The sequence below is a fragment of the Phaethon aethereus genome, assembly GCF_964289735.1.
Source record: "Phaethon aethereus genome assembly, chromosome: 4".
Taxonomy (NCBI): Eukaryota; Metazoa; Chordata; class Aves; order Phaethontiformes; family Phaethontidae; genus Phaethon; species Phaethon aethereus.
The window spans coordinates 71,326,462-71,341,320 of record NC_138578.1 but is presented as its reverse complement, the minus strand read 5'-3'; the positions used below and the strand labels follow the sequence as shown (position 1 = coordinate 71,341,320).

Sequence of the window (14,859 nt, the reverse complement as noted above, 5' to 3'; positions counted from 1 at the left end):
TGATTTCCTTTTGTACAGTCTTCATGTTTGTTTTCTTAATAATGAACTGTTAGCAACCAACCTCTTTTCACTTCTCCTTTCCCTACTGAAATAAGCAGGTAGTTCACAAAGAAAAGGAAGAAAGAAGAGATTAAAGGTTGATTAATACCTGATACGCCAAACTTGAGATAGACTTGCAAGGAGCTAGCCATTAATCTTTTCAAGAGACCATGAGAAACAGGATAGGACATATTGGGGGTGGGGTGGTGCTTTTGCTGCCATGTAAAAGAAAATGATAGTAAAACCCCTGCAATTGAAAAGTTGCTTATGCCAAAACAAAACTGTTATTGCAACATAATATCCCTTGTGTATGGGATAACTCTGCAGACCCTGTTTATGAAAATACTAGGCTGAGCCATTCAATTACCTCTGACACAATTCCTCCCTCAGTTATGATAAACTGTGATAATCAAAATCACTTGCCCCCATTCCTCAACTTGCCCTTCAAAAATCAGTTATGGAGCCTGTGTCTAGACAGAGACTATTCACCTACAGCACACTATTTTAATCCACCAGTATGTCTGAAAAGTCCTATGATATCCTCCAAATATAATTCATTCATTCCCTTCAGGCATCAACAGATTCTATTGACCTTGGTTAAATAATTTTAATTGATTTATTCATGTGTACACAAAACAAACCTACTCAATTATTCTATGCAAACACAGTCAGCTTCCAGATCGTTGCATTTTTACATATTTATGCACCAATTTGGATAATTCTTTGACATACTGTAGCACTACAGGCTAGAGTAGTGCTAGAGGGTTATTTAAATCTATCTTGGTGAACTCAAACTGTTTAAAAGGGGAAAAAATGAAAAAATAAAAAAGGCATAGAAATTTGAGAAGGTCTTAGAAGAACATTGTGAGAACAAGGTAAGGATCTTCTCCCACAAGTGAGTGGCACTTACAGGTAAGTAAGTGACATCTTTTCTTCTGTCCCCACGATGTTCACTGGTTCCCTGTTTGGTCACATGGTGACCTTTTCCTTGTATTTTAGTACCACCTTTTGCATTGAGGTTATCTTTCTATTTGTTCATGAAACCAAGTCTGTCAGGCTTGCTTCCCTGCTTGCTTATGCTACGCAAACCCAGGTAACTGTTGAAATAAGTCAAGTCATTCTAGTGCACAACTGAACGAAGAACGGAGGGTCTAAACTTTTTATCACATGTAAGACCTTGCCAGGTCCTTTTCCCTCAAAAAAAAAAAAAAAGGTGTAATGGCCTTCAAATAGAGCAGCTAAGGACAATAAGCTTAGGGTGACGGCTGGGCACTTAGGCTTCTGTGCTTGGTGGAGTGAATTTGTCAGAGTGCAACCCTTGAGAACTTTGTACTGGCTGTCTTCCTTGAGGATTTATTCTGGTTTGTCATCTACAGTGCAAGTTTTCATACAGTACTTAAATGGGGGTGGATGGTTTAGAAAGTTGATATAGGATGGAGGCACCTGTATGCTCTAAGACAGTTGCTTTGAAAGCTGCTAGTAACCGCTCTTAGCTGAAGGTATGCGTGAGAACGGGACCTAACTCTAGCTACCAGGATATTATGCATCATTCTAGCACTGGTGCTATTACAGTACACGAACCTATTAGGTATTACTCCAAATAGTCATTTGTCTGAACCAACATGGCTGTTCTTTACTAGGATATCAGTGTTTATCTGATAAATTGCAGTACTGATAATGCCTCAAAGACCATGAAAGCAACTTAAGGAGGTGGAAAAAAACCAAACCAACCAACCAACCAACCATGGTTTGCATTCTGCTGCCACTAATCTGAAAGGTGCGGTGTGATCCATTGCAGGTCTCGGGGTTTTGAACCAAAGTCAAGATGGGAATGGACACACAAGCAGGAACTTGGCTGGAACCCTAAATTCTGTTAGTACTGCAATATTAGATTGTTCAGCCCAGAAGAAATATGTGCTCTATCTTTAATCCTGGGCCAGTAGAGAGTATGAACTACTATATATAATAGCATTTAGGATGCTATTGCTAAATCTTGATTATGACAAAATTGTGATTTAGGTAACACTTTGTCTCCTCTTGGAGGTAGGTAATTAGCTCCTAGTAAGACATCTCAGTTTTATTTCCCTTCAATCCAACAGCTATTTAACTTATGTGTGGGAAAGCATAACTACTTTGTGCAGTTTTGCAAAGCTAATTTTCATGTGCAACAAAATAAAAACTGGGCTGAGCTCTTAAATAAGTAATTACTTCTAGTTCTTTCTATTCCAACTGTGTTTACAAATGTATGAATGCAGCTTTTTTAAATTGTCTTGTGGTCTATCTTTGGATGTCTTGTGGACCACAGGCTGAAGAATATTCATCCAATATCTGTGGAGCATGCCAGGGTAACTTTAGAGAGTTTCACTCAGTTTTTTCTCTAATATTGCTAGGCTTCCATTTCTACTGGAATGATAAAGAAGTGACAGAACAGAACTCTCTACTGGTGAGCTTCTTTTCTGTCCTTCTAACTTAGTTAGTAACACATGCTTGCAGTTATGGAAATACGGAGATTAAGTGAACAATAGAAAGTTTAACCAAATCTTTACTTTAACCTTTTCCTTGCTCATGGTAGAACAGAAACAGCAGATTGCAAACCTTCCAAATGAGTGCAAGGCAAATGACTATCAGCTAAGCTTCAGGGAGCACAGGTCTTCCAGAATGAGAACATGGAGATTTGCAGTGTTTGCAAATGTGCCCAAACTAGCTGGTTCTACAAACTAGCTAGTTCAAACCTGACTGGGAAATGTAGCATAGTGCTGACTATTGCCATGTGAGGGTTGCTGGTACCCAGCTGGTTAGTCTAATGGTTGCTTGCTTAGGTCTACCTGAGCTGCAGTCACACCACTGCACTGTGGAGCATCTCAAATTCCTGTCGCCTTCCCGTGGGTATCTTGCCTTCCCCACTGGTAGCAGTAGCTTCTCCCTAGCAGAAACCCAGAGAAACTAAGTGAAGGGGCAAAGCCCTGCTGCCCAGGGAAAGGCTTCTGCTTGTTCAAGGTGCATTTCTGCTCGGAAAGTGTGGTGGAGCAGAGAGAGAGCAAAGGCATTGTGGCTGTGAGATGCAACTCCTTCTCTTAATTGCAAAACTACTTTTGCTTTTATGCCCCAGGTAGTGGGGGCATAACTACTGCACTTCCCTCAGCTGTAGAAGTCAGAACAGCTTCATTTACCTACAGTGGGGCTATGCTCATTTGTATTTTCTCTTCTTTCTAGCTTATGCTCCTTACAAGGTATATTCAGAAGTATTCTGCTCTCCTAAACCAGTCTGTAGTATCTGTACTTAGGGTTAAGGGGAGAAAGTGCAGTTGTTCACTGTGTTAAATGTTACAATAAAAATGTTTTATTATATAAAAAGAAGTAGAAATTAAGATTTGTGGATCCTCATTCAACAGATGCCAGTTGGATCACAGTACTTGCAGTTTTTCATGTCTGGCAGTGTTAGTCTGGGTCTAGGAATAAGAGAGCAGCTGTAATATGGAATATAATGGCTTAGAGATGGGTGAATTGGCAGAGTTCAAGTTTGTGTAGCTCTCCTGGCAACTTGGCAATTCGAGAAACAATTCACCCAAACCAATTTTTCTTTAATGGAAAAGAAAACTTAGCTAACAGTGCTGAAAGAAATAGGATTTCCAGTCTGATCTCAGTATCACTAAAGCAGAGTACACAATAAAGGAAAGCAATATAATTTCACAAATGACGTGGAACGGTGCAGAGTGAAAAAATCGTGTGGTCTCCAGAGACTTCATATGAATTGAGGAAGAGGGTGGAGAAGTTAGTAACTCTGGAAAACGGACTGTGCGCGGTAATATCAGCAGACATGTCTACTTTTCCTAAATGAAATAGCTTTGTTAAATTCATCTACTCTGATTCACTGGCATAGCCCTCCAGGGAAACTTTTCCTTTCTCCAAAGCAGTAGTTCTTCTCAAATATCCTGTTGCTTGCACTATTACATAAAACCATGGCAAAACTATTTGTTCTAAATACAGTGGCTTTATTTTTTTTATCAATTGAATTTGAAAAAGTGCATGTGGACTAGTGCTAATTAAGATTGTGTGGGTATCTTTACACATTAATCCTAATGTGATAGAGACTACAAGTTTCCGTAACACCCTGATCTGGTCATAATTAATCATGACAAGGACCCTGTTGAGTTGAAAGTGATTAGTTCCAGTCTAATTAAAGGTCACTGCTGGCTACAGTTTTGGGCTTCATCAGATAGATCATGTTACCTTATTTTTTTGGTGCAGACAGAAAATAATTAAAGATGACGCAAAATCAGGAAGCATCTACAGATTTTCCAAATCGGTAACATAAAGAAGTGTAAAAATATTACTTATACCAAAGATACGAACTGATTTTAGGGAACTATCTAGTGTCAAAACAATTTCTCTGAAAGGAAAAGAGATGAGAAAACTGTTTTTTGGAGGTGTAGTGAGGTTAACTAAGAATAGTATCATCCTACCATGCTGCAGAGGAGATAATTATGCTACATAAATGAAGTCTCTCTCCTGGTAGTAATGCCAGATGTTGTACACTCTTAATGTTATTGCAGCCTTGTCAGCCACCCAGGCATGACATGCACCCAGTCAGACCATGTAGGCATTTTCTGACTACTACAAGGTAAGGAAACATAGTATGTTGGGATGGTAATGGAAAAGGCAGGCTAATGTGGAAGACTGTCTTGTCTCCACCTCTTGGTTTGCCAGCCTAGCTTCCTGGAGCTGCCATGATCTCTCCTGCAATTCCCCAATTCTCCCCAAGGCCTGACAATTTGTAGTGGGGTTAGAGGATCTTCAGAATTATATTAGTAAATGACACATATCACTAGAGGTGGCACCTTGTAGAGGTCTGCAACAGCCTCTGTGCTCTCGCAGTCATCCTCCTCCTCCAGTTCCCACTGTGCTTGCCGATGCTTCTCTAACAGCTCATGGTAAGCCTAAAAGAAACACAATAGGTGTATTTAAATACTGAAAAGGTTTTGATAGCTTCTTGAGATCCTCTCCTTCCCTTCCCTGATCCTCTTCCCCATGTACCATCACAATAGTAAGTGTTTATCTGGAACCACGACTCAGAGGGAAATGAAACTTGGCTTACCACCCTAATTTGAGTATACTGAGTCTTGAGCATGAAATTCCACAGCCTGAGCAATTTGGGGTTAAATAATATGTACCTAATACTGGAAAACGTGTGAAATGATCTGATTTGCAAGCTGCTTTCCTATGTATGAATATCACTTCATCATAGCCAGTACTATGAGGTGCAGAACAGCCATCAGACACCTTAGTTACAGCTGTATAGGGCTTTTGCACTGGGGTTGGTCACCACTCCCCATGGTACTGTCAGATGGCTCTCAGCCTAAAAGGCTGATCTATGACTTAGTCATGATTTGGTCCTTGGTCACAGATTTAAGAGGGATGCAATTTTTTTCTTCAAGCCGGGACTGTGATGTGTTGGCAGGCTCATGTGCTGTGATGGAAGACTGAATTTCACAAAGAGCATCTCATTCTATAGACTAATGAGTATATTCTATATATACATAAATATTCTGTATCTTGCTTTAAACTGCCAAGTGCCCTCTTACATTCCTGTGGTAAATATGGCTTTCTTCATTAGGAATGTCAATAGGGCTCTTCTAAAGAGTACAGAAGTGCTCATAAACTCTTCATGTACAGGTCATTCGCACTTACCATGAAATCGTAGTTTACCACAGAATTTGACAAGTTAATTACTGTAACTTGTATGTCCACCAGGGATAGGGCTGAGCAAGACTGGGTTACTATAACTGGCACTTTTTGGCTTGTGTGCTTCACTTGATCATTCCTGTATTCTCTGCCAGTAAAAAACCAAAATGCAAATGCTCCTTTTCAGTAGAAACATAGATAAAGGAGACAGAATGATACAGGGACCCTAACCTTTACTATCTAGGTCATTCTGTCATATAAAAAAATTAGAGCTGCAGCAACTACATCATTACCATCCAACCTGTATTCAGAAGAAAGTGATATGAAGAAAGTTCGTTGCAAAATCCACCTTCTTAATTGGCAACCACTTAAAATTCAGCAGAAAGGTCAGTTCCTGATGAGGCTGCTACCATGGTGGAGCCGTTTGATGAGGTGGAGGGGGGAAGACAGCAAAGAAAAGTGCATTTGATGGGTACAACTCTGGGCTCATGGTGAAGATTCAGGACCAAGCCTAGCTGTGAAACCATGAAACAGGTTTAAAATAGACCCTCAGTACTGAGAGGATTATTCACGCAAAATAATTTCTGGACTATTTAAGTCAAATCATGGGAACTGCAAATATATATTTTTTTTTCTTATTCTCCAAAGAGTCTCTGGACTCAAGACTCCATCTGTTCTGGGACAAAAGGCTCTCTCCACTGTGGCAGCAGAGAGGCTTAAATTTCTGACTTGTTTTGTTACTTGCACATAGGCATTTCAAAATATTAAGCCTCAGTTGTGTTCTGTTCTGCAGCATGAAGTGCAAGTTGCCCATTCCTGCTCAGCCTGTCATAAGCAGATCGATACTTTCCAGTTTGACTAAGTGTATTTGTTAGCTTTCTAACGTGTACAGAATACAGCATCTCTTGTGCAAAGCTCTGTGGCTCTGACTTTGTAGGGGAGAGGTCTTTATACAAAATTTCTAAGCTTTGTTTAATGAAATTGGGAAGTGTCCAAGAGCTTTGACTCATGTGTATACAGAAAATATATTCACAAGTGCTCAATGGCTACAAAAATGTGTGACAGAATTTTTGTCTCAAGTTATGAAAAGCCAAAGAAGTAAAATGTGCTCTACTGTTTTAAAGTGCCTGAAACCTTTTGTTTTGAAGTGAGGTGTTGCCAGATGGGTGTTGCATACAAGAACAGTAACTGAATTATCCGATTCATAAAATATAATTAAAAAACTTGGCCCTGCAATACAAAATCGCAATGTTGAGATCAATGAATTTTGACAGTTTGCTACAGCTGGAATCTGGGTCTTCTCATACAGTAATTTAAGTTATTAGATTTCATCAAAAGTTTAATGCTGCTGGATGCAACCACTTTAACTTTGAATTATTTCTTTTCATTAAAATTGAGGATTGACTATTTTTTTTTTTATTTCTTAATAACTTGGGTCTGTAGTTCTCAGCAGTTACAGGAGTTTTGTAGCTCTCAGCATTTATACCTAAGAACTGTGATTTCATATACACATTCTGAACAATAACAATAGAATTCTAGAGAAAATATGGCCAAGAAAACATTACACTGGCCATTGTATACCATATTAAACAACCTATTGCAAACCTTCTCTAAGGCATCCTGCCAGTGATCACAATGAGTTTTCCCTCCGCTTACGTGAAATTTGATAGTCGTTTAAGCCCCAGTAACCTCACTCATAGAAAAGCAATTAGATCAGCGCAGTCTGCTTTCTTCTGTAATAAAGGCCAGGTACCTTCCTCCAGAGATTTCATATATTAAACCAAACACATAGTATCTAAGTAAAAGATGTTTTCTACAAAAGATGCAATCTAGCATTAACACCCTTTGGCATTTTGTTCCAATGTGAAAAGGCCAACACTGGAGGAAAAGTCTAGGCAAGCCTAAGCAATAGGGGGTCTGACCCTATCCTACCTGTGATACTGTACACAATTCTCAGGAGGACTCAAAAATCCCAATTTTAAGGAACTGGGAGAAATCTGTAATATATTTGGCCTTAAAAACTAATGGAACAGTGAAAATACACATTTATGTGCTCACCTTAAGAAAATCATTAACATCTTCAATATGAAAAGTTTTACTGAGGACACTCCCTTGTTCAGTTTTCTGTCTGTGTTTGAACTCTTCTCTCTTCTTTGCACGGCACTCCAGTCGTTTCAAAATCAGGTCTTTACTTTGCTGGATACATTCTGGAACATAAACCACCAATGATTAGATACGACAACTCCAGAGGGAGAAAGTAGCATCTGCTACTGTCACACAACATAAGCTCACAGAAATCTGTTAGTGAGTGAAATAGGCCAGTAATTACCATGCAGGATTTCAAATTTGATTCCTACTCTGCTGGTCTTTTTAGATGCAGACTTTTGGGTTGCTACATGGCACTTAAATCTATCAGGTTTTTGTATCACTACCACACTTCCTTTCACCGTTGCTGCTGCTTATGCAAAGGCAGTGAGTTAAAGAAACAGATTCCCACCTGCAGCCATACCATGCTTCCAAAGTTTCTCATCCAGGAACCTGCAGCAAAAGTTGTCACAGTCCCTCTGATTTTGTGCTAGTACTGTGAAATATTTGGGACCGAGTTCTTCCCCCCTTCATCACTCCTATAATTCCAAGTGATTTATGTTTCTATCTGGACCCTGTGCTGCAGAGTGGAATCGGTGCTTACAATGTTCTGCCATTACTTCATGTCTCATTGCTTGTCCACCTAAGAACTTTATTCTTTTCTTCCACCCATGCTGCTTCAGACCAGCACTTCACTCCTGACACAGGCAGCTAACGGGGAATGAAAAAAACCAGTCATCTGTGGCTGCTGCCCTGACATCACATCAAGCTGCTTTAACTACAAGAAATTATTTTGTGGAGAAATAAAGGAACACTACTGTAGCACCAAGCACATTACTTATTCTCCATGCTAATCTATCGTGCCTATCCACAGGCTGATGGTGTACTGACAAAACACTTGAAAGTGCGTGGAAAGTACAGCAAAGCCTGTAATAAAAATGTCATCAGAACAAATGTAGCAACTGTGATTTTTAAACACTACTTGATTCTTTACTACTTCCTTGTTTGTTCCCTAGGAGCAGAGTCATGATGGCTTTGTGTTCTGCCTGTGAATTATAGGTACAGTTTAACTTACATATTTAGGAGCTCATAAGCAAGGTCAACATAGACTCTCATGTGAAAATGCTGCACTCCAGGTTCTTTTTTTTTAAGTATATTTATTTTCTACCTAAAACCAAGAGGTTGATAATGCCCTTCTGCACAGGCTGTACTAACTATAATCTATAGCCATATATAACAATAAACACCTACTTTGCATAAAATGAAGGCCTTGACAGAGGTATTTTTGCTTTGGAACAAGAGAAACTTGACAAAAAGGGGGAGAAAAACACCCACGGACATACATTTATGCTTAAGGAATGTTAGTGGCTGAACCTATGCAAAGACTATGAACTACACATGCCAGTTTTGGGAGAAACATCCATGAAATAATCTGTACCATGATATACATGAATTTGAGAGTATCAGCAAACTGTTTACATGGTTAATTAATGTTTTTAAAGTGGAGCAAGTCTGCAGCATGGGAATTCCAATCACCATCTATGACGAAATGACTGGCTTAGTAGATGAGGGGAGAGCAGTGGATATTGTCCACCTTGACTTCAGCACAGTTTTTGACACAGTCTCCCATCACAGAGAAGAGGATGAAGTATAGGCTGGATTAGCAGACAGTGAGATGGATTGAAAACGTGCATGAAGTCCACCCAGATGCCAGTAATGAGTGGTGCACCCCAGAGGTTACTACTGGGTCCAATCCTGCTTAGTATCTTCATTAATGACTTGGATGATGGGACTGAGTGCACCTTCAGCAAGTTTGCAGAAGTCACAATAGGAGGACTGACTGATACACCAGAGGGTCATGCTGCCATCCATAGGGCCCTAAACAAGCTGGAGAAATGGGCTGACACAAATCTCATGAAGTTCAATGGGAAGTGCAAAGTCCTGCACCTGGGGAGGAATGGCCCCAGGCACCAGTACATGCTGGGGACAACCCAGCTGGAAAGCATCTTGGCAGGAAAGGATCCGGGGGTTCTTGTGGACACCAGGTTGAACATGAGCCAGCAATGAGGCAAAGAAGGGTAATGGTATCCTGGGCTGCATTAGACAAAGCATTGCCAGCAGGCTGAGGGAGATGATCCTTCCCCTTTATTCAGCACTGTTGAGACCACACCTGGAGTGCTGTGTCCAGTTCTGGGCTCCCTAGTACAAGAGAGACATGGACACTCTGGAGAGATACCAACAAAAGGCCATGAAAATGGAACTGGAATGATGGACTGAAACATTTCTCCTATGAGAAAAGGCTGAGAGAGCTTGGGCTGTTCAGCCTGGAGAAGAGAAAGGAAGGCTCAGGTGGATCTTAAAAACAGGGGAGGAAAGGAGGAACAGGAGGAAGAACATGGGAAGGTGAAAAATAAGAAAAAGAATGAAGACGAACAAAATCAGGAGAAAGTGTTTAGCAAAAGAATAGAAGAAATAAAAACTGGAAGAGGACGAGGAGGAGGAAAAGGAGAAAAAGGAGTAGGAGAAGGAACAGGAGGAAGAAGAGGAAGACTGGGAGAAGTGGTTGGACTTGATCTTAAGGGTCTTTTCTAACCTAAATGATTCTATGGTTCCATGATTCTATATAAATACCTGGAGGGAGGGTGCAAAGTAGACAGAGCCAGGCTTTTTTCTGTGGTGCCCAGTGACAGGACTAGAGGCAATGGCCACAAACTGAAACATGGGACGTTCCCTCTGAACATCAGGAAACGCTTTTTTACTGTGAGGGTGACTAAGCACTGGGACAGGCTGCCCAAGTAGGTTGTGGAGTCTCCATCCTTGGAGATACTCAAAAGGCATCTGGATATGGTCCTGGGCAACTTGCTGTAGCTAACCCTGCTTGAGCAGGGGGGTTAGACCTCTAGAGGTCCCATCCAACCTCAACAATTCTCTGATTTTGTGAATTGCTGACTGTGAGATATGGCACAATTTATTGACATGAAGCCTGAATGTGAATGAGCAGCACTGCAGCAACAAGACTACATTCATTCAGGCTATTCAGTTCACTGAACTCTAACCCCCACGCTGTTTTGCTGGGACGATTTTCCTTAAATACGCCCACAAGTAGCAGAAATGGTTCTGGAAAATGAGTGAGAGTAAATTACTTCTGTTTTCCTTTTAGCTGAACGTGTACTATAATCTTCCGTGAGTGCTGATGAGAGCTTCCACTGAGCTCTTGATACAGCACCTATCAGAGAAGTTGAGGGTATGTTTCTCAACATGTTGGGTGTTAGGTAACATGCAAAGTGACACAGGGAGAACCTTCAATCAGTGGGTCAGTCAGCTTAGACTGTGTTATAATTGTGTACTTTAGAGGCAGGCAATGCGAAGGGCTATAAGAAGAAGAGGAAAGACTTTGTTCTCAACCTATTTTAGTCTGACATAATAAAGGGAAGGTTTTTCTGAAGATCATAAGTCTTAAAATCATCTTTTCACAGGAGTGATAGCAGAACTACGTTTTTTGTATCTTCTGGCTCCACATGTTAGGAGGAGATCATAAGACAGTACTCTGCACATACACAGCTGTTACTGTCCCTAACGTTAGCCACTACCACCAACAACATAAAGTACATGAACAGTAAATGGAGAAATCTCACAAATACTTGTAATAAATGTGACTCCTCTTCAATCTTCAAATGAATGAAATAAGGTACAGGTTATGTGAACTGTGGAGTAAGTTCATAATAATGCCTGGAACAAGTCTTAAAAGGCTAAAGCTGAAGTTCCCATTCTAAGCATCCATCCTTCACAATAATAGTGTTCTTGGCCAATTCATCCATACCTTTTTAAAACAGAGGGCTATAGGGCCGATGCCATAATTTTTTTACTATTTGATACAATAATGAGAACTCATACCCATATTTGCTAAGTCATGAGCTCCGGCCTAAGTACTCACCATTACTGAAATGTGCCAGCTGTTCCCAGAAGGCCTTGTGCAGATCTGTTAAAAGTTCTTCCTTTTGCCGGACTGAGAGATTATTCTTTACAGTTAAATGGTCCAGAATATTTGATAAAATATTTAATCTACACTTGCACTCTTCTGGTATATAGGACTTCAGTGAGTCGATCATTTTCACCATAAGCTCCCAGCTGAATAACCTTTCCTGAACGTCCTAAATCAAACACGAAAAAGTCCTGTTTAGAAACCAAGAAAGGGTCTTTGGTTGTGCTTGTCCTTTCATTGGATTATTCATTTCCAAACTGCACAGAAAACCGAGGAGGCTTCTCAAGACCACATGAATAACCATCTTCATATACTGAAATACTTCTGAAAATCTTGACCAGTGTAGGCTAGCAGTGGGTTTATCACATGTTCAGTTGCAAGAGCTAGTCTAAAACTATTGGTGTTTTTCATTATTTGTAGTTGTCAAGAAGACATTAAGGCAGGAAAAGACAATAACTTAACTAGCTTGCAGAACAAACTTAAATACTCAAGGGGGAAGGAAGGACAGACGGGCAACATGGAAGTCCTGGACCTCATTTTCAAGATAGTATATGGCACACCGGTACGGGGCTTCATTTTGAAATGAGGACACATATCTCATTTTGATACTGCTGGGATTCCTTCAAGTATGTAGTCAGCTGGAGTTCAGTAAATATACTAAAAATTAGTGTAATTGCCTATGGCCTAGCAGCTTTCATTGCACTATTAGAGAATAAGCCCAGGATTACAGTAGAGAGCAAGATTTCCTGGGTGAAACTGCAACTGCTTTAGACAATGCTGCAAAGTTGAAAGGAGTGTAACAACTACTGTAGTTAACAGAGACAGACAAATAGTGACCTTTGCAATGAGATGCAAGCATCACAGTAGTGACTTCAGGTAGGAATACTTCCTGTGTCTGTATACAAACACCTCATCTGAGGTCTGCCCATCTGAAGGAACTTACTGTACAGTAGCCTGGTACAGGTCAAGTATGATCACCTGCAAATACTATTTTCATACCTGGCCAGCTCAGTTTACTTAGCTGCTCCAATGTAAAATGATCAAGCTAATAATTACTGTATCTGTTTATTAGTAAGCCAAATAAAGCTAGCTAACCATTTATTCTCCAAATTACTAATAAATGTAGTGGGCTAGATTCTGATTGTACTGTTGATCTACAAATTCCCAAGTAATTCTTTCGGTGTGTCTTGTGCAAAGCAAGTAATGAATCTGTTAGATTTAACATGATATAAAGCACAGTGTTGGTGCATTTATATACACATTTTTCCCACTTAAGACCATATCACTAAGAGATGTTAAGGGTCTTCAATTCCAGTTAAAGTCATTGGACACACAGAATCACCCTCAAATTCAAATTAGGATTTCTGAGTCAAAAGAAATGTCCTTCCTAATGGCCAGGGTAATGATTCTCCTTCATCGTTAGATCTAGTGCTCTTGCTTCTGGCTCACTGGCTGTATTAATATCACTTTTTCCTAAAATGACTGCCTAAACGGTATTTTGAGCATTAGAACTCAAGCGCAGAGAGTTCATCCACCTGTGATTCTTCATAAACTGTAATGGAAGTTGAGCTCTTTGCAACAAAGCCGAAAGAGACAACTGGATTAAGCAGTCTACACGATTCCTGAGGCAGGACTGATGGACTCTGTACACTTGCATCACGCTTTGTATTCAGATTGACTAAATCTCTCTCAACTTTTCCTTCATTTTGTACTTTACCATTGTCTGCAAATCTTGAGATTCACTTAATAAGCCTTCTACTGCAATCATCTTCTCAGTCAGATCCATCGTTATCTTTGTTGCTTTGGCACTTGAGCATTTTGATTGGTCCAAAAAAGCCTGCTGGGCTTTATCAGTCTGCTTCCAGAACGCTTCCATCTGTGGAAAATGAATCAAAAAACAATCCGTGTTCCCTCGTTAATCATCTAGTATTTCATTACAGTGAGAGGCAAATGAGTCTACTGAGATAGAAGTCACTGAGACGATAGACAGCTTTCAGTAACAGTTACAGCAAACATTTTGAAAAGCTAGACCCTACGTACTATATGATGAGATGTGTTGGTGGCACATAACCAGTAGGTCAATCCTACCCTTTTTAAATGTAGCCATTCTGTATAATTCACTAAGAATTTGTTGTTGGTTCTCCACATACTGCACCTATAAAAGCCTGTTATGTTGTTAGTATTAATGGGAAAACTAACAGGAGATAACAAACTGCAGCCCTGGGGAACTTTATTTAGCTGTAGGAGCGGGCATTCTAGTCAAACAAGATTTCTGCTAAAAAAGGGAAACTGAAAATTGTAACTGTTTTTCACCATCAAAGCCTTTCATAGCCACATGCTACATATGCACTTTATCAACTGTGCTGGAATTAAGTACTTTATGCAGTGTCAGCACAGTGTATATGCCCATTCTGATATATTATCATATGGGTAACTTCTAGTTTTAGGCTCCAATCCCACAAACACTTACGAGTGTGCACAACTGTCAATATGCCGTGGTCTGCAATGGGATTACTAGTACCCATAAAGATAAGAAAATATATCCATCGCCAAGATTTGTATTAAGTATTGCTGAGTTTTGAAAAGAACTGTGAGTATGGCAAAAAAACCCTTTATATTACTGAGGGAATAGTGGATTAGTTCAAGATCCTGATCTATACGAATCTGCATAGAGGGAGAAAATCTTCAATATGGATGAAAAGCATCTGCTGGCATAAGAGTGACAGACCCACTGAAGGATGACTGCCGCTGGTGAGTAACTGCCTTATGTTGCTCAGCAAGGTTGCCAGGGAGTTTTTATGTGACTAACTCTGGAGAACTCTGAGCAATCAATTTTTCACAGAGCAAAGTTAAATTGCAAAAGCAACTTGACACAGATGTACCATCGTTACCAGCACTGCCACTATAAAGCAAAAGGCACAGAGAATCACAAGAAGGCTGAGAAAATTCCTAGTGAAACACTTAACATTTTTTCATGTCTGATGGTTAACTCCTCTATGAAAAAGGCCCAAGGCTGAGATGATGGGCTGTTGAGTTCAGGGCTGCAGTGCCATGGTCAGTCAGTGCAGACA

At 40.1% G+C, this 14,859-nt stretch overlaps 1 protein-coding gene across 1 annotated transcript in view; it reads right to left on the bottom strand.

Moving 5' to 3' along the window:
* EVC (EvC ciliary complex subunit 1) overlaps nucleotides 1-14,859 on the bottom strand; it is a gene marked incomplete at its 3' end in the record, with an annotated part of 55,616 nt that overhangs the window by 25,583 nt on the left and 15,174 nt on the right. The window contains exons 8-11 of the mRNA XM_081999035.1: nucleotides 13,506-13,664; nucleotides 11,741-11,957; nucleotides 7,780-7,928; nucleotides 4,878-4,976 (exon numbers count right to left, since the gene is read on the bottom strand). Coding sequence (XP_081855161.1) covers nucleotides 4,878-4,976; nucleotides 7,780-7,928; nucleotides 11,741-11,957; nucleotides 13,506-13,664 — 624 coding nt within the window. The remainder of the gene's footprint in view (nucleotides 1-4,877; nucleotides 4,977-7,779; nucleotides 7,929-11,740; nucleotides 11,958-13,505; nucleotides 13,665-14,859) is intronic.